General features: G+C 39.3%; 1 protein-coding gene across 1 annotated transcript; it reads left to right on the forward strand.

The window, feature by feature from the left end:
• The first annotated feature begins 11594 nt into the window (after positions 1-11594).
• Positions 11595-19381, forward strand: LOC123879785. Its single transcript, XM_045927681.1, has 3 exons — positions 11595-11606; positions 12457-12687; positions 16794-19381. Exons 1-3 carry the CDS (start codon positions 11595-11597, stop codon positions 19350-19352), a joined length of 2802 nt encoding a protein of 933 aa, XP_045783637.1. The 3' UTR covers positions 19353-19381.
• The last annotated feature ends 1656 nt before the right edge of the window (positions 19382-21037 follow it).

Here is a 21037-nt window from a genome sequence, read left to right on the forward strand (position 1 = left end):
CAAACTAAGCTCTGCTGCTTACGCGGTTAGAAAGATTCGACAATTAACTGACGTGGAGACCGCAAAGATAGTATATTTTGCTTATTTTCATAGTATTATGTCTTATGGAATCTTAATATGGGGTAGAGCGGCAGATATTGGGAGAATCTTTGTATTACAAAAAAGGGCAATACGCGCAATTTATAACTTAAAACCACGCGATTCACTTCGAGAAAAATTTAAGGAAATAGGTATCCTTACCGTAGCCTCTCAATATATTTACAACAACATAATTTTTGTAAGACAAAATATTCTTAGTTACAAGAAGGTTGGCGATCTACACAACAGGCTGACTAGACACCGTAACAGGCTTGCGACTCCTACGCTCCGTCTCAGGAAGGTCCAAAAGTCATTTGTGGGAATGGGTATAATCTTCTATAACAAAATTCCTCAGTCAATTTTGGACTTGCCTTTACACAGGTTCAAAAAATCTATTAAAAATATGCTCTTGAGAAAAGCATATTATACTATCGAAGATTATGTAAATGATAAAAAAGCGTGGATTTGAACTTCGATTCGCTCCAGCAATGCGCAGGACTTCAATTGCTTTTATACATGGCATAATATTGTATATCAAATCTTTGAAAAGAGCAACCGCCGAGTTTCTTGCTGGTTCTTCTCGGTAGGAAAGGCATTCCGAACCAGTGGTAGATGCTTTTGACGATTCGAAAGAACTTGTAAAAGTCTAATTGAATAAAAACATTTTGAATTTTGAATTTGAATTTGACGTCATCCAATTGCCAAAAAGCTGAAAAAAAATTCAAAATGGCGAAGAAAAGATGGCCGCCATACAAATTTCGCCGGTGTCCAGCTCGGAGGGTATAAAAGATGGAAGTGAGGTTTCTTGGCAAGAGATGATCAGGATCCGAAGGTCTACTCGATGAATAGAAAAAAAATCCAAAATGGCGGAATTTTTTTTTCCATACATTTTGTATGGCGAATATCGAATGTCTCATTCTCCTAGAAAGAGACGGAAAACGATACATTGATGTATGGGAGATATGTTCGGATGCGCGATATGAGTAGGGGAAAATTATGAAATTTCAGAAAAACAAGATGGCGACCGACGTGATTTTTGCAACTCTTTTGTTTTCCAACCGATTTCGTTGAAACTCGCAATCTTTAAAGAATGTACTAAACGATTAATAGAAAAAGTGGAAAATTTTGGAAAAACAAGATGGCCGCCGTACAAATTTCGTCGGTGTCTATCTCGGAGGCTATTGTCGCGCTTCGTGCGACAGGTAGGAATTTAGTAAAACGCGAAGACGGATTGATACTTATAATTATAGTCAAACAATCTTACAAATAGGTTGTGTCTTATTGTGGAACTAAATAAACTTAATAGATAACTCAGTCGGGAGCGGCCGTAGGTAACGCGCTACAATCACAGGGTAGTTAATTGAGAATCGCATACGCATGAAGATACGTTGACTGTCCGAAGGAAGACAACTGGCCTTGGTCAGACGCCGGGGGCAGACATGGGCTCGCAGAAGGCTCGCAGACGCGTCGGACAATCGACGATGCTCGGGCGGCGCTGCGGTGCGGCGGCTCAGTGCTTGTGCGTAGGCTACTCGACAGCAGTGTGCAGCGTGGCTTGGGTAGACGGTACGAAGTTGGTAGACACTTCGCCGGTGGGGTAGCAGTCAGGTTAATAGCAGGGCTTCAGTGTAACTGTTAGAGCTTCCTGGTAGAAGGAACCCTGGAATCGAGAGAGGCAATCTTAAATGATTTGCTCAAACTCTCGTTCCATAACTTTAGATGAGCCTTGGGTCGTCTGAGCCAAGTGCAGGTCGTATAATATAAAAGTGATGGAACGAGTTTACAGATTCTGTTAGTAAATATCCTATCGCAAGGGTTAGGTTAAACGAGTACAAAACAATTAGCCTAAACTTATAATTTAATAACATCACAGTTACCAACCTTAATCCAGGGTTACACAGAATTCACTACACTTATTTATTACTTTCACTTCACTCCTGCGTCGTGATTGCAGGTAATAGAAATCAGGAATGTCCCTGAACTAGGAGGATTGCTTATTTATATTAAATTTAGCGGAAATAAGGTGTAGTCTCGAGTGTTCTGGCTACAGGAAATGTTATTAGTTTGTCGGGAAAGTTTCCAGAATGAAAGACTATTGATCGACAGATGTCGCTAGCGTATATGATTAATTAAATAGTCTTGACAGATTATTTTTAAATGGAAAGCTATCTGTCGTTAGAGGTCGCTAATTTGTATGAGTAGTTTTATTTTAAAGAATGTTCTAGAAAAACTGTCATTGTTTGATTAGTCTATGTAAACTATTCTCCGACAGATGGCACTGAATGTTAATCAGTGTTGACGTTGAAGTCTGTCAATGTCAGAAATTCTTTGTCCTAGTAATGTATTATGCGACCGGTAGATGTCGTTCGTAATTGTTTATTACAATTCCGTGATTCGATTTTTTTCGAATCACTACACTATAAAAGATGGAAGAGTGGTTTCGTGGCAAAAGATGATCAGGGTTCGGACCTTCGGAGGTCTACTCGGTGGAACAAACTCTGCATGCTCGCGGACCACTTTAGTGGTCCGCGCACCCACGCACCCTACTAAATTATTATCCTAATTTTTAAAAAATAATATGGATATCGTTTTCAGGGTTTCCAGGGTGCTGATTTTGATAATGACATTTATTTTCAAATCCAAGATGGCGGACTTACATTTTCTACAAAAAATAGAAATGCCTGTCATTTTATGGGGTTTTTCGGGGTGAATTATGTATCTTAATAAATCAATTTGGTTTTATATAATAAAGTTAACCTTACCACGTCACGTGAGCTGCTTTAGCAGCTCGCGCACCGAGCAAAATACTAGTTATTATACTATATATAGCTCAATTACCACTGACTGACTGACTCATTGACATAATTGTTCTCCTAGAAAGAGACGGAAAATGATATAATGATGTAGGGGAGATGTGGTCGGATTCGGGAGTCCTCTGGGGAAAAATTATGACATTTCAGAAAAACAAGATGGCGGCCGACGTGATTTTTGCAGCTTCGTTGTTTTCCAACCGATTTCGTTGAATTTTGCAATATTTGAAGAAAATAGTAAACGATTAATAGGAAATGTCGAAAAAATTGAAAAAACAAGATGGCGGCCGAGCTGGAGCGTTTTCAAAATTTTCATTTTTCGATCCCTAACCGCGGCGCCACTGATCCGAAACGGAGAAGTCGAGGATAATTATTTTTTCGTGTTTCGCCCACGATTATCCTGTATTTTGACAAAACGGGAGTAGTTTTTAAAAATTCAAGATGGCGGCTGTCATGGCGGCCGTTAAGTTAGAGGTACCAAAAATCCCAATTTTAAAATTAAATTTTTTCCCAGTCGACGACGTCGGACCGTTTCGGTTTCTATGAAGCGGTTGTACGTATAGACTCGAGGTATATATCGGTGGGAAAAAATTACCCCATTTTTAGGGAAATTTCAAGATTTTCGGGAAATTGTAAAAAATCGAAATAAGGACTTTGTGCAAAATCCGAGTATGAGCGATTATGTGTTTTGCCCGTACAAATGACATTTGGGTATTTTTGTCACCGGAGACTGGCAACACTGGAATTTATCAAAATAAAAGTGATTTTCGACATTGTCTTTTTTCAGGGACGATCATTTCGCGTGGGTGCGAGCGAGAGGAGAGATTGAAACGTCATCGGGAGCGGTATATCCTGTAGTTAATAGGAAACTTGTAAAATTATCTAATTTGCTTCTGCAAAAAGAGTTGGTGGCCATTTTGTATTTTCTTCAAATTTTCCGAAATTTTGATCACGTTTTTGAGGCAGTTGGCAACATTTTGGAAAGTCGACATGTATCAATCGATTGTGTGACTCAACCAGCAGTATCGAAATATGTAAACAGTGTTGCCACATTTGGGGAGATTTTCGAGATTTTCCCCAAAAACTTCTCCTGTAAAATTTTGTATGAAATTTTTTTTTTCACTGATGGTTTCGTATAGAAAACAAAAAAAAAATCGAGGAAACTTTTGGAAATAGCTGATGATCGAGGATGTCGGAGACGGATGAAAGGTCCGCTCAAGGTATTGAAGATAGGTGGGGGGTGCTCGACCAAATGTCATTCATGACATCATCCAATTGCCAAAAAGCTGAAAAAAAATTCAAAATGGCGAAGAAAAGATGGCCGCCATACAAATTTCGCCGGCGTCCAGCTCGGAGGGTATAAAAGATGGAGGTGCGGTTTCTTGGCAAAAGAGGATCAGGATCCAAAGGTCTACTCGATGAATAGAAAAAAAATTCAAAATGGCGGAATTTATTTTCTCATACATTTTGTATGGCGAATATTGAATGTCTCATTCTCCTAGAAAGAGACGGAAAACGATACGATAATGTAGGGGAGATATGTTTTGAAGCGCGATATGAGTAGGGAAAAATTATGACATTTCAGAAAAACAAGATGGCGGCCTATATGATTTTTGCAACTCTTTTGTTTTCCAACCGATTTCGTTGAAACTTGCAATCTTTGAAGAATGTAGTAAACGATTAATAGAAAAAGTGGAAAATTTTGGAAAAACAAGATGGCCGCCGTACGAATTTCGTCGGTGTCTATCTCGGAGGCTATAAAAGATGGAAGAATGGTTTCTTGGCAAAAGATGATCAGGGTCCGAAAGTCTACTCGATGGAACAAACTCTGCATGCTCGCGGACCACTTTAGTGGTCCGCGCACCCACGCACCCTACTATATTACCCTCAACTACCCCGTTTTTACAAAAAATGATATGGATGTCGTTTTCAGAGTTTTCCAGGGGCTGATTTTGATAACGACATTTATTTTGAAATCCAAGATGGTGGACATGCCTTTTTTAAGAAAAAAATCGATATGGGTGTCTTTTTATGGTGAATTTCGGGGTGAATTGTGTATTTTAATAACTCGATTCGGTTGAATACAATAAAGCTAAACATTACCACGTCACGCGAGCTGCTTTAGCAGCTCGCGCACCGAGCAAAAGCTAGTTATACTATATATAGCTCGATTACCACTCACTCACTGACTCATTGACATAATTGTTCTCCTAGAAAGAGAAGGAAAATGATATAATGATGTAGGGGAGATGTGTTTGGGTGAGGGAGATAACTGGGGAAAAATTATGACATTTCGGAAAAACAAGATGGCGGCTGACGTGATTTTTGCAGCTCTTTTGTTTTCCAACCGATTTTGTTTAAACTCGCAACTATTTAGGAAAGTATTAAACGGTTAATAGAAAAGGTAGAAAAAATTGAAAAAACAAGATGGCGGCCGAACCGTAGCGTTTTCAAAATTTTGATTTTTCGACCCCGAACCGCGGCGCCACAGATCCAAGACGGGGTAGTCGAGGATAATTATTTTTTCCTATTTCGCCCACGATTATCCTGTATTTTGACAGAAAGGGAGTGGTTTTTAAAAATTCAAGATGGCGGCTGTCATGGCGGCCGTTTTGTTCGAGGTACGAAAAAACGCAATTTTAAAATTCGAATATCTCAAAGTTGGCAACATCGGAGCGGTTTGGCTTCTATGAAGCGATTGTACGTATGAATTTGAGGTATAGATTGGTGGGGAAAAATTACCCCATTTTTGGGGAAATTTCAAGATTTTCGGGAAATTGTAAAAAATCTAAATACGGACTTTTTGCAAAATCCGAGTATGAGCGACTACGTGTTTTGCTTGTACAAATGACATTTGGGTATTTTTGTCACCGGAGACTGGCAACACTGGAATAAATCAAAGTAAAAGTGATTTTCGACACGGTCTTTTTCACGGTATCCCCTTTCGTGTGGGTGCGAGCGAGAGGAAAGATTGAAACGTCATCGGGTGCGGTATATCCTGTAGTTAATAGGAAAATTATAAAACCGTGTAAAATCTTTCTGTGAAACGAGTTGGCGGCCATTTTGTATTTTTTTTAATTTTTCGAAATTTTGATAAAGTTTTTGAGGCAGTTGGCAACATTTTGGAAAGTCAATATGTATGAATCGATTGTGTATCTCGGCTGGCAGTATCGAAATATGCAACTGGTGTTGCTACTTTTGGGGAGATTTTCGAGATTTTCAACTAAGAAACTCTTGTAAAATTTTGTATGAAAAATTTTTTTTTCACTGATGGTGTCGTATAGAAAACAAAAACTTAGTTAGCCAAAATTATGGAGACAGCTGATGATTGAGGATTTCGGAGACGGGTGAAGGGTCCGCTTAAGGTATTGAAGATAGGTGGGGGGTGCTCGAGCAAATGTCATTCATGACGTCATCCAATTGCCAAAAAGCTGAAAAAAAATTCAAAATGGCGAAAAAAAGATGGCCGCCATACAAATTTCGCCGGCGTCCAGCTCGGAGGGTATAAAAGATGGAGGTGCGGTTTCGTGGCAAAAGAGGATCAGGATCCAAAGGTTTACTTGATGAAAAGAAAAAAAATTCAAAATGGCGGAATTTAATTTTCCATACATTTTGTATGGTGAATATTGAATACCTCATTCTCCTAGAAAGAGACAGAAAACGATACATTGATGTATGGGAGATATGTTCGGATGCGCGATATGAATAGGGAAAAATTATGACATTTCAGAAAAACAAGATGGCGACCGACGTGATTTTTGCAACTCTTTTGTTTTCCCACCGATTTCGTTGAAACTCGCAATCTTTGAAGAAAGTAGTAAATGATTAATAGAAAAAGTGGAAATTTTGGAAAAACAAGATGGCCGCCGTACAAATTTCGTCGGTGTCTATCTCGGAGGCTATAAAAGATGGAAGAGTGGTTTCTTGGCAAAATATGATCAGGATCCGGAGGTCTACTCAGTGAAACAAACTCTACATGCTCGCGGACCACTTTAGTGGTCCGCGCACCCACGCACCCTACTTTATTAACCTCAACTACCCCGTTTTTACAAAAAATGATATGGATGTCGTTTTCAGAGTTTTCCAGGGTGCTGATTTTGATAATGACATTCATTTTTAGATCCAAGCTGGTGGACATGCACTTTTTAAGAAAAAATTGATATGGGTGTGGGTTTTATGTGTTTTTGTGGTGAATTGTGTATCTTAATAAATAAATTTGGTTAAATATAATAAAGTCAACACAACCACGTCACGCGAGCTGCTTTAGCAGCTTTAGCATATAGCTCGATTACCACTCACTGACTCACTGACTCATTGATACAATTGTTCTCCTAGAAAGAGACAGAAAATGATATAGTGATGTAGGGGAAATGTGTTTGGGTGAGGAAGATGACTTTGGAAAAATTATGACATTTCGGAAAAACAAGATGGCGGCTGACGTGATTTTTGCAGCTCTTTTGTTTTCCAACCGATTTTGTTTAAACTCGCAAATATTTAGGAAAGTAGTAAACGGGTAATGGAAAAGGTAGAAAAAATTGCAAAAACAAGATGGCGGCCGAGCTGGAGCGTTTTCAAAATTTTCATTTTTCGACCCCTAACCGCGGCGCCACAGATCCGAGACGGGATAGTCGAGAATAATTATTTTTTCACGTTTCGCCCACGATTATCCTGTATTTTGACAAAACGGGAGTGGTTTTTAAAAATTCAAGATGGCGGCTGTCATGGCGGCCGCTAAGTTAGAGGTACGAAAAAACGCAATTTTAAAAGTTAAATATCTCAAAGTTGGCAACATCGGAGCGACTCGGCTTCTATCAAGCGATTGTACGTATGAAATTGAGGTATAGATTGGTGGGAAAAAATTACCCCATTTTTCGGGAAATTTCAAGATTTTTGCGAAAATGTAAAAAATCGAAATACGGACTTTTCGCAAAATCCGAGTATGAGCGATTATGCGTTTTGCTCGTACAAATGACATTTGCGTATTTTTGTCGCCGGAGACTGGCAACACTGGAATTAATAAAAAAAAAGTGATTTTCGACATTGTCTTTTTTCAGGGATGATCATTTCGCGTGGGTGCGAGCGAGAGGAGAGATTGAAACGTCATCGGGAGCGGTATATCCTGTAGTTAATAGGAAAGTTGTAAAATTATCTAATTTGCTTCTGCAAAAAGAGTTGGTGGCCATTTTGTATTTTCTTCAAATTTTCCGAAATTTTGATCACGTTTTTGAGGCAGTTGGCAACATTTTGGAAAGTCGACATGTATCAATCGATTATGTGACTCAACCGGCAGTATCTAAATATGTAAACAGTGTTGCCACATTTGGGGAGATTTTCGAGATTTTCCCCAAAAACTCCTCCTGTAAAATTTTGTATGAATTTTTTTTTTTCACTGATGGTTTCGTATAGAAAACAAAAAAAAAATCGAGGAAAAATTTGGAAATAGCTGATGATCGAGGATGTCGGAGACGGGTGAAGGGTCCGCTCAAGGTATTGAAGATAGGTGGGGGGTGCTCGACCAAATGTCATTCATGACATCATCCAATTGCCAAAAAGCTGAAAAAAAATTCAAAATGGCGAAGAAAAGATGGCCGCCATACAAATTTCGCCGGCGTCCAGCTCGGAGGGTATAAAAGATGGAGGTGTGGTTTCTTAACAAAAGAGGATCAGGATCCAAAGGTCTACTCGATGAATAGAAAAACAATTCAAAATGGCGGAATTTATTTTCCCATACATTTTGTATGGCGAATATTGAATGTCTCATTCTCCTAGAAAGAGACGGAAAACGATACAATAATGTAGGAGAAATGTGTTCGGGTGGGGGAGGCGAGTAGGGAAAAATTATGACATTTCAGAAAAACAAGATGGCGACCGACGTGATTTTTGCAACTCTTTTGTTTTCCAACCAATTTCGTTGAAACTCGCAATCTTAGAAGAATGTAGTAAACGATTAATAGAAAAAGTGGAAAATTTTGGAAAAACAAGATGGCCGCCGCACAAATTTCGTCGGTGTCTATCTCGGAGGCTATAAAAGATGGAAGAGTGGTTTCTTGGCAAAAGATGATCAGGGTCCGAAAGTCTACTCAGTGGTACAAACTCTGCATGCTCGCGGACCACTTTAGTGGTCCGCGCACCCACGCACCCTACTTTATTAACCTCAACTACCCCGTTTTTACAAAAAACAATATCGATGTCAATTTCAGGGTTTTCCAGGGTGCTGATTTTGGTAATGACATTCATTTCGAAATCCAAGATGGCGGACTTACATTTTCTACAAAAAATTGAAATGGGTGTAATTTTATGGGTTTTTCGGGGTGAATTGTGTATCTTAATAAATAAATTTGGTTTTATATAATAAAGTTAACCTAACCACATCATGCGAGCTGCTTTAGCAGCTCGCGCACCGAGCGAAACACTAGTACTATAATTATATAGCTCGATTACCACTCACTGACTCACTCATTGACATAATTGTTCTTCTATAAGGAGACGGAAAATGATATAATGATGTAGGGGAGTTGTGATTGGTTTTGGGAACCCTCTGGGGAAAAATTATGACATTTCAGAAAAACAAGATGGCGGCCGATGTAATTTTTGCAGCTCCGTTGTTTTCCAACCGATTTCGTTGAAACTCACAATCTTTGAAGAAAGTAGTAAACGATTAATAGCAAATGTGGAAAAAATTGGAAAAACAAGATGGCAGCCGAGCCGTAGCGTTTTAAAATTTTTGATTTTTCGACCCCGAACCGCGGCGCCACAGATCCGAAACGGGAAATTGAAACTAATAATTTTTTTCTGGTTTCGTCTACGATTATCCTTAATTTTGACAGAACGGGAGTGGTTTTTAAAAATTCAAGATGGCGGCTGTCATGGCGGCCGTTTTGTTCGAGGTACGAAAAAACGCAATTTTAAAAGTTAAATATCTTAAAGTTGGCAACATCGGAGCGATTCGGCTTCTATGAAGCGGTTGTACGTATAGACTCGAGGTATAGATCGGTGGGAAAAAATTACCCCATTTTTCGGGAAATTTCAAGATTTTCGGGAAATTGTAAAATATCCAAATACGCACTTTTAGCAAAATCCGAGTATGGGTGATTACGTTTTTTGGTCGTACAAATGACATTTGGGTATTTTTGTCGCCAGAGACTGGCAACACTGGAATTTATCCAAGTAAAAGTGATTTTCGACACGGTCTTTTTCACGGTATCCCCTTTCGCGTGGGTGCAAGCGAGAGCAAAGATTGAAACGTAATCGGAAGCAGTATATCCTGTAGTTAATAGGAAAATTATGAAACCGTGTAAAATCTTTCTGTGAAACGAGTTGGCGGCCATTTTGTATTTTTTTTAATTTTTCGAAATTTTGATCACGTTTTTGAGGCAGTTGGCAACATTTTGGAAAGTCAATATGTATGAATCGATTGTGTATCTTGGCTGGCAGTATGGAGATATGCAACCGGTGTTGCCACATTTGGGGAGATTTTCGAGATTTTCAACTAGAAATCTGCTGTAAAATTTTGTATGAAAAATTTTTTTTTCAGTGATGGTGTCGTGTAGAAAACAAAAAGTAAGTAAGCCAAAATTATGGAGAGAGCTGATGATTGAGGGTTTCGGAGACGGGTGGAGGGCCCGCTTAAGGTATTGAATATATGTGGGGGTGCTCGAGCAAATGTCATTCATGACGTCATCCAATTGCCAAAAAGCTGAAAAAAAATTCAAAATGGCGAAGAAAAGATGGCCGCCATACAAATTTCGCCGGTGTCCAGCTCGGAGGGTATAAAAGATGGAAGTGTGGTTTCGTGGCAAAAGAGGATCAGGATCCAAAAGTCTACTCGATGAACAAAAAAAAAAATTCAAAATGGGGGAATTTATTTTTCTATACATTTTGTATGGCGAATATTGAATGTCTCAATCTCCTAGAAAGAGACAGAAAACGATACATTGATGTATGGGAGATATGTTTGGATACGCGATATGAGTAGGGGAAAATTATGACATTTCAGAAAAACAAGATGGCGACCGACGTGATATTTGCAACTCTTTTATTTTCCAACCGATTTCGTTGAAACTCGCAATCTTTGAAGAATGTAGTAAACGATTAATAGAAAAAGAGGAAAATTTTGGAAAAACAAGATGGCCGTCGTACAAAACATTTCGTCGGTGTCTATCTCGGAGGCTATAAAAGATGGAAGAGTGGTTTCTTGGCAAAAGATGATCAGGGTCCGAAGATCTACTCAGTGGAACAAACTGTGCATGCTCGCGGACCACTTTAGTGGTCCGCGCACCCACGCACCCTACTTTATCAACCTGAACCACCCCGTTTCTACAAAAAATGATATGGATGTCGTTTTCTGGATTTCCAGGGTGCTGATTTTGATAATGACATTTATTTTCAAATCCAAGATGGCGGACATGCACTTTTTAAGAAAAAATTGATATGGGTGTCGTTTTGTGGGTTTTTTGGGGTGAATTGTGTATCTTAATAAATAAATTTGGTTTAGTATAATAAAGTTAACCCAACCACGTCTTACAAAACACTAGTTATTATTATTATACTATATATAGTTAGCTCGATTACCACTGACTCACTGACTGACTCATTGACATAATTGTTCTCCTAGAAAGAGATGGAAAATGATATAATGATGGAGGGGAGATGTGGTCGGATTCGGGAACCCTCTGGGGAAAAATTATGACATTTCTGAAAAACAAGATGGCGCCCGAGGTGATATTTGCAGCTCCTTTGTTTTCTAAGGGACTCCGTTCAAACTCGCAACTATCAAAGAATGTAGTAAACGATTACCAGAAAATGTGGAAAAAATTGGAAAAACAAGATGGCGGCCGAGCCGTAGCGTTTTAAAATTTTTGATTTTTCGACCCCGAACCGCGGCGCCACAGATCCGAGACGGGGTAATCGAGGATAATTATTTTTTTTTTGGTTTCGCCCACGATTATCCTGTTTTTTGACAGAACGGGAGCAGTTTTTAAAAATTCAAGATGGCGGCTGTCGTGGCGGCCATTATATTAGAGGTACGAAAAATCGCAATTTTAAAAGTTAAATATCTCAAAGTTGGCAACATCGGAGCGATTCGGCTTCTATCAAGCGATTGTACGTATAGGCTTAAGGTATAGATTGGAGGAAAAAAATTACCCCATTTTTAGGGAAATTTCAAGATTTTTGCGAAAATGTAAAAAAATCAAAATACGGACTTTTCGCAAAATCTGAGTATGAGCGACTATGTGTTTTGCTTGTACAAATGACATTTGGGTATTTTTGTTGCCGGAAACTGGCAACACTGGAATTTATCAAAAAAAAAGTGATTTTCGACATTGTCTTTTTTCAGGGACGATCATTTCGCGTGGGTGTGAGCGAGAGGAGAGATTGAAACGTCATCGGGACCGGTTGTTGCCGTCCATAGTTATTGTTAGGCGATTCAAATAAAACTGGCTTTTGGGATCCTGAAAATCATTTATTTGAGAACTTGTTATATACAATTTTGGGACTTACGAAACTGACTACATACACGAGTAGATTATTCGCAATCGACAAATCATAAACCGCAATATCGGCGCAGGCGCAACAGACAGCTTCGAGCAATAAGTGTCGTTTATATAAGGCGAGAAACCGTGTCTTCGAAACTCAGTCTACAGCGGGCAGCGGTGCGGCGTGGAGCGACCATCCATCGGCGAACGCATCTCTCCGGGCAGCCTCTGTATGTGGAATGCACGGCCGCATGAAGCTCAGTCCGTCGCCGAACGGCGCAGCGTGCACACGCGCCAATGAGGATGTTCATAGCCGCTACACGGTATATCCTGTAGTTAATAGGAAAGTTGCAAAATTATCTAATTTGCTTCTGCAAAAAGAGTTGGTGGCCATTTTGTATTTTCTTCAAATTTTCCGAAATTTTGATCACGTTTTTGAGGCAGTTGGCAACATTTTGGAAAGTCGACATGTATCAATCGATTGTGTGACTCAACCAGCAGTATCGAAATATGTAAACAGTGTTGCCACATTTGGGGAGATTTCCAAGATTTTCCCCAAAAACTCCTCCTGTAAAATTTTGTATGAAATTTTTTTTTTCACTGATGGTTTCGTATAGAAAACAAAAAAAAATCGAGGAAAATTTTGGAAATAGCTGATGATCGAGGATGTCGGAGACGGGTGAAGGGTCCGCTCAAGGTATTGAAGATAGGTGGGGGGTGCTCGACCAAATGTCATTCATGACATCATCCAATTGCCAAAAAGCTGAAAAAAAATTCAAAATGGCGAAGAAAAGATGGCCGCCATACAAATTTCGCCGGCGTCCAGCTCGGAGGGTATAAAAGATGGAGGTACGGTTTCCTAGCAAAAGAGGATCAGGATCCAAAGGTCTACTCGACGAATAGAAAAAAAATTCAAAATGGCGGAATTTATTTTCCCATATATTTTGTATGGCGAATATTGAATGTCTCATTCTCCTAGAAAGAGACAAAAAACGATATATTGATGTATGGGAGATGTGTTTGGGTGGGGGAGGCGAGTAGGGAAAAATTATGATATTTCAGAAAAACAAGATGGCGACCGACGTGATTTTTGTAACTCTTTTGTTTTCCGACCGATTTCGTTGAAACTCGCAATCTTTGAAGAATATAGTAAAGAATTAATAGAAAAAGTGGAAAATTTTGTGAAAACAAGATGGCCGCCGTACAAATTTCGTCGGTGTCTATCTCGGAGGTTATAATAGATGAAAGAGTGGTTTCTTGGCAAAAGATGATCTGGATCCTAAGGTCTACTCGGTGAAACAAACTCTGCATGCTCGCGGACCACTTTAGTGGTCCGCGCACCCACGCACCCTACCCTATTATCCTCAACTACCCCGTTTTTACAAAAAAATATATGGATGTCGTTTTCAGAGTTTTCCAGGTTGCTGGTTTTGATAACGACATTCATTTTCAAATCCAAGATGGCGAACATGCACTTTTAAGAAAAATCTGATATGGGTGTCGTTTTATGGGTATTGCGGAGTGAATTGTGTATCTTAATAAATAAATTTGGTTTAATATAATAAAGTTAATCTTACCACGTCACGCGAGTTGCTTTAGCAGCTCGCGCACCGAGCGAAATACTAGTACTATATATAGCTCGATTATCACTGACTGACTCACTCATTGACATAATTGTTCTCCTAGAAGGAGACGGAAAATGATATAATGATGTGGGGGAGTTGTGTTCGGATTCGGAAACCCTCTGGGGAAAAATTATGACATTTCGGAAAAACAAGATGGCGGCCGACGTGATTTTTGCAGCTCCGTTGTTTTCCAACCGATTTCGCTGAAACTCACAATCTTTGAAGAAAGTACTAAACAATTAATAGAAAAAGTGGAAAATTTTGGAAAAACAAGATGGCCGCCATACAAATTTCGTCGGTGTCCATCTCGGAGGCTATAAAAGATGGAAGAGTGGTGTTCGCGCCGCTAGGATGTGTGCGTACCTATATATATGTGTCGAGTGACGTGCCGCGTATAAAGTGCTCAAATGAGAACCCCGACATTCGAAATGCGGTCAGATAGACAGCTACGCGCGGCCTGTGTGTCCACCATGTTACCTATTCTCAATTCTGTACAGTAGTAATAAAATGCTTTAAACATCATTAGTTGTTATTCGAGCTTGTTCGACACCTATCCTGAACAAGAAATGGCGACCGTGACAGGACCTGCAATTTCGGACAACGAAGTTTTGGCGAAGAAATCCACTCGTATCTAAAGTGCCACGCCACGCCTCATAACGGGACTACGATCTTCGAGCCGACTTCGATCGAAGACTTGGATCTTGTGTTGTGTCCACCTATTCAGCCGACGAGGTCTACAGCAGTTTGGAAGATCGAGAACCGGCAAGGATCATCAAGCAATGGACGTGGCCTGTTAAATCGAGTGAGCCAGTTCCTTTTCTTCGTCCCTAATTTGTCCCCTTCAGTCTGTGCAGGCAATGAATTTAGACCCTAAAGGCATAAAATATTTTCTATTATGTGCATAAATCAATGTAATAGTGAATATTAAGCCTACATCTAGTCTAATTGCATAGAAAATCATTAAGATTACCCATCTATTTTATGGCTGTGCACAATCTATAGGTATTTAATTACCTACTTAGTGCTTTTCGTAAGCGCCTTTACCTAAATAAACATTTATTTTAGGACTTCTTTGCTTACGAAGCTAATAAGCACTGTCTTTAAAACTTATTTGCCTTAAAATAACAATTAAGTTAATCCAAACTGTAGGTAATCTATAATTACCTACTTAGTGCTTTTCGTAAGTGCCTTTACCTAAATAAATATTTATTTTAGGACTTCTTTGCTTACGAAGCTAATAAGCACTGCCTTTAAAACTTATTTGCCTAATGTAAATAATCTATAGGTACCTAATTACCTACCTAGTGCTTTTCGTGAGTGCCTATACCTAAATAAACATTTATTTTAGGACTTCTTTGCTTACGAAGCTAATAAGCGCTGCCTTTGAAACTTATTTTCCTAATAATAACAATTAAGTTCCAACTGTGAACACTGAACATCTATAATTACCTACCTAGTGCCTTTCGTAAGCGCCTTCATACCTAAATAATAATTTATTTATGGTCTTCTTTGCTTACGAACCTAATAAGCACCTATCTTTAAATTTTATTTGGTTTAAAACAACAGTTAAATGCCAAACTTGTTAAAATATACCTAAGTAACTACTTACTTATTTTGTTTTACGCCTCATTTGCAAGGCTTAGATCCATTTCACTCATTCTCTATTTACATGCAAACATTAACGCAATTATAAGTAAATTAAAACCTAAAACTCAATCCTATCTACCTACTTATTTTTATTGTTTACGAGTTACGACTACAGTGTTGCGTAATATCAATTTCAGCGATTCAGCGCTTCCTTTCGAACAACGTCTACGCGTACGGTGCATCTACAAGCGCGCTTGCAGCGGCTGAATTTGCATCGTGCGACCTTGATCGTAGCCGCGAGCCTGCCTCTCACCGGCCGGCTCGAGTCAACGCATCGAAGTATAGGAGCGTATCGTACCTACCATTTTTATATTTTATTAATAACACAGTAACACTACTTAATTAAAATGTCGCTAAGCGAACAGAGTCTTGATACTAACCTAAGAGAATTAACAGCGAAACGTAGCTCATTTAAAGGCCGACTCACTAAGTTTAAAAATAACTTAGACGTTTTGTCTAGTTGCAAGTCGATTTCGCCAGTCGAAGTCAGCAAATTATCAATTAAATTAAGTCGATTTGAAACATTGTTTACGGATTTCGATGAGCTACAAACGCAAATAGAGGTTCTTAATGTAGAAAACCTAGACGCGGAATTAAATATTCGCGAAACTATTGAGCAAGACTTTTGCTATTGCATCGCGACTGCCCAGCAATTAATTGATACGAATTCTACTCCAAAGAAACAAAATAATTCATCGCATTCTTGTCATGATCACGACGAATGCGACGGGTTGTTGGGTTTTAAGTTACCAACTATTAAAATTTCAAACTTTGATGGTTCTTATTACAAATGGCTGGAATTTAAGGACACCTTTGTGTCTCTAGTCCATGATAATACTAGAATAAAAGATATACACAAGTTTTATTATTTGAATTCATACCTAGAAGGAGAGGCCGCCCGCGTGATAAGTAATTTGGAAGTAAGTGATAAAAATTATAGTAAGGCATGGCAGCTTCTCTGCGAGCGTTATGATAATAAGCGCCAATTGATAAATAATCACTTAAAGGCTTTGCTCAGTGTAGATACGGTTCGCGAAACCGAGAAATCTTTTCGTTTTATTATAGACCATGTCACTAAAAACTTGCGTGCCCTTCACACATTAGGGTTGCCTACTGAAAGTTGGGACATGCTTATAATTTTTCTTATTTCCCAAAAGCTAGACCCCACCACAAGTTTGAAGTGGGAAGAAAGCAGAAGTTCATTGAAGGACATCCCTACACTAGATGATTTCTTCCAATTTCTAAAAAATAGAGCAGATGTATTTGAGACAATTAAAAGTAATCGTCGCAGTTCCACGGAACCCTCACCAAAGGGTAAAAGGGAGTTTACTAAATCATTCTCAGCTACCAATTCACCTTCTAAATCTAAAGTTAATTTTGTCTGTCCAGTTTGTAAAGGTAAACATCGTATTTACGAGTGCTTGACCTTCAAGAATAAATCTCCAGAAGATAGATCTGCACTCGTATCTTCTCTAAATCTTTGCCGGAATTGCCTCCGCAAGGATCACACCGTGGACCAGTGCCGCCTGTCTGGTGGTGGCTGTAAGACCTGTAACCAACGGCACAATTCACTGATCCACGTCAACGTCTCCGAAAGTGAAGAAGAACCAGCACTAGAGACTGTTACCATGTCATCCACATCGGTGACTGAAGTTCTACTATGCACCGCACTAGTTGATTTGTTTAATCCGACCACTAATGAAAAGGTCACAGTGCGTGCTCTTCTTGACAGCGGAAGCCAGTCCTCATTCTTGACCACAGCTGTCAAACAAAGTCTTGGCTTACCTTCTCAAAAGATCGATACTAAGATCATTGGTATCGGTGACACCAAACTAAATGTTTTATTAGAACGATGTTTAGTCCACATTAAATCAAAACTTTCCTCTTTCAATACGACTATATCTTGTCTAGTTTTGCCTAAGCTCACCGGTCAGCTGCCTAAGATTTTCTTTGATATTACAAGATTTAACATTTCAAATTTTCAGCTGGCGGATCCAACATTTAACATTCCCTCTGACATTGATGTTATTCTGGGCGCAGAGCTGTTCTGGTGTATCATTGGCACTGAACAGCATTCTCTTGGTGAGCCCTACCCTATTTTGCGTAGCTCTAAGTTAGGATGGCTGATAGCTGATCCTATTGGCCCTAGTATAAAGGCACATAAATCTAAGGCTGCTCAAGAAACTTCTTGCAACTTTGTTAGTTGCGACTCAGATTTATCTAACGAAATTACAAAATTTTGGGAACTGGAAAAAGTGCCTACTAAGACCATCTATAAAGAAGAGAAGCATCTTTGCGAACAGCATCTTCTCCAAAACACTTACCGCTGTGATGATGGCCATTTTTGCGTAAAAATCCCGCTTCGTTGTGACAAGGATGGTTTAGGGAATTCTTATGCATTGGCAGGAAGAAGTATTTTTAACCTTGAAGGGCGCTTCAATAAACAGCCTATACTCAAGCAATCATATGTAGAATTCATGAGGGAGTATGCAGATCTTAAGCATTTATCTGTATACGACAAACCCCTATCAGAATCTTCATTTTATCTGCCTCATCATCCAGTTCTTCTAAAACTAACCAGTAAATTGACTATCACTGAAATTTCTGAACTTAATTCCCATGCCCCTACATCGCAGAACCCAGCTTATTTAGTTATACGTGGTGTGCAGCCCTCTTGCGTGAATCAATGTAAGTTATGGGGGCATGGAACAAATTACCTTTTAGAACCAGAAGCGTCTTGGCCCGCACAAGAACATAGAATTAAAAACCTACCTGAAATCAAAGCACTCGCAGTGGAGGCCCAGGAACCTTTCTTTGATTTAACTAGAATTTCAAGATTTCCTATTTTACAACGCATTTATGCCTGGGTGCTTCGATGTATCAATGACGTAAGAAAGTCCAAAAATAGGTTGACTGGTCTATTGCAATCTTCCGAACTTGATAATTCTATGTGTGCTCCAGTGAAGATTTCACAAGGTCAGTCTTTTGCAAACGAATTGACACTTTTGTCTAGCAATAAGCAGTTTAAAGCAAGTTCACTTCTGTCTTCATTGGACACCGTTATTGATGCAAAGGGTATACTCCGCGTAGGTGGCCGTCTTTCTATGTTCGATTTTAATTACGACAAAAAATGTCCAATTTTATTATATGCTGACAGTCATCTAACTAAGATTTTATTTCATAACGAGCGTGATCGTCTAAAATCTGGGGAGTTTCAAGACTCTGTACAAGACTTTGTATCCAAACAGAATATTGAGTTTGAGTTCTCCCTCGTATACGCTCTTAACTTCAGTGGTTTGTGGGAGGCCGGCACAAAGGCAACCAAATTTCATCCAAAAAGAGTAATGTGCACATCCAACTTAACTTTCGAGGAATTATCTTCATTGTTTGCACAGGTTGAGTCAGTCCTCAACAGCCGGCCCCTCTGTCCTCTCAGTCCTTCCCCCAATGATCTCCAGTGTCTCACACCCGGGCACTTTCTGATTGGCAGGCCACTCATGTCCTTGCCGAGTCCACCTCTACAAGAAATCAACACCAACCGACTCGACCGATTTCAACGGCTGGAGCAGGCGCACCAGCACTTTTGGAAACGATGGGCTAACGTTTATGTGGCCGAACTACAAAAGCGCACGAAGTGGCGCACAAGGTGTACAACATTGAAGGTACACGACCTAGTTTTGCTGAAGGAACGCGCCACCACTCTGCTGGCGCCTTAGCAGAGTGACACAACTGCATCCCAGCGCTGATGACGTGCCCCGCGTTGCAGACATCTCCACCGCTCAGGGCATTGTGCGACGGGCCCTTAATCGGATCTGCCTGTTGCCAACTTCTTGCTCTTGAAAGAATCTTTCAAGGGCCGGGAGGATGTTCGCGCCGCTAGGATGTGTGCGTACCTATATATATGTGTCGAGTGACGTGCCGCGTATAAAGTGCTCAAATGAGAACCCCGACATTCGAAATGCGGTCAGATAGACAGCTACGCGCGGCCTGTGTGTCCACCATGTTACCTATTCTCAATTCTGTACAGTAGTAATAAAATGCTTTAAACATCATTAGTTGTTATTCGAGCTTGTTCGACACCTATCCTGAACAAGTGGTTTCGTGGCAAAAGATGATCAGGGTCCGAAGGTCTTCTCGGTGGAACAAACTCTGCATGCTCGCGGACCACTTTAGTGGTCCGCGCACCCACGCACCCTACTTTATTAACCTCAACTACCCCGTTTTACAAAAAATGATATGGATGTCGTTTTCAGAGTTTACCAGGGTGCTGATTTTGATAACGACATTTATTTTGAAATCCAAGATGGCGGGCGTGCAAATTTAAAAGATGCACCTCTTTACCTTTAAAGCGCACCACACACGGGCAAGATATTATAATATTTTACCTTAAAATAAAATATATCTCTCACCATACAAATTAAAAAAACACCGTGCTCTTCTATTTTCTTAATTGAAAATTTAAAAGATGCACCTCTTTACCTTTAAAACGCACCACACGCGGGCAAGATATTATAATATTTTACCTTATGATAAAATAAATCTCTCACCATACAAATTACGAAGACACAGTGCTCTTCTATTTTCTTAATTGAAAATTTAAAAGATGCACCTCTTTACCTTTAAAACGCACCACACGCGGGCAAGATATTATAATATTTTACCTTATGATAAAATAAATCTCTCACCATACAAATTACGAAGACACAGTGCTCTTCTATTTTCTTAATTGAAAATTTAAAAGATGCACCTCTTTACCTTTAAAACGCACCACACGCGGGCAAGATATTATAATATTTTACCTTATGATAAAATAAATCTCTCACCATACAAATTACGAAAACACAGTGCTCTTCTATTTTCTTAATTGAAAATTTAAAAGATGCACCTCTTTTACCTTTAAAACGCACCACACGCGGGCAAGATATTATAATATTTTACCTTATGATAAAATAAATCTCTCACCATACAAATTACGAAGACACAGTGCTCTTCTATTTTCTTAATTGAAAATTTAAAAGATGCACCTCTTTACCTTTAAAACGCATCACACAGGAGCAAGATATTATAATATTTTACCTTAAAATAAAATATATCACTCACCATACAAATCACGAAGACACAGTGCTCTTCTATTTTCTTAATTGAAAATTTAAAAGATGCACCTCTTTACCTTTAAAACGCACCACACGCGGGCAAGATATTATAATATTTTACCTTAAAATAAAATATATCTCTCACCATACAAATTACGAAGACACAGTGCTCTTCTATTTTCTTAATTGAAAATTTTAAAGATGCACCTCTTTACCTTTAAAACGCACCACACGGGGGCAAGATATTATAATATTTTACCTTAAGATATATATCACTCACCATACAAATCACAAAGAAAATATATATT

This window comes from Maniola jurtina, chromosome W (assembly GCF_905333055.1).
Source record: "Maniola jurtina chromosome W, ilManJurt1.1, whole genome shotgun sequence".
Classification (NCBI taxonomy): domain Eukaryota; kingdom Metazoa; phylum Arthropoda; class Insecta; order Lepidoptera; family Nymphalidae; genus Maniola; species Maniola jurtina.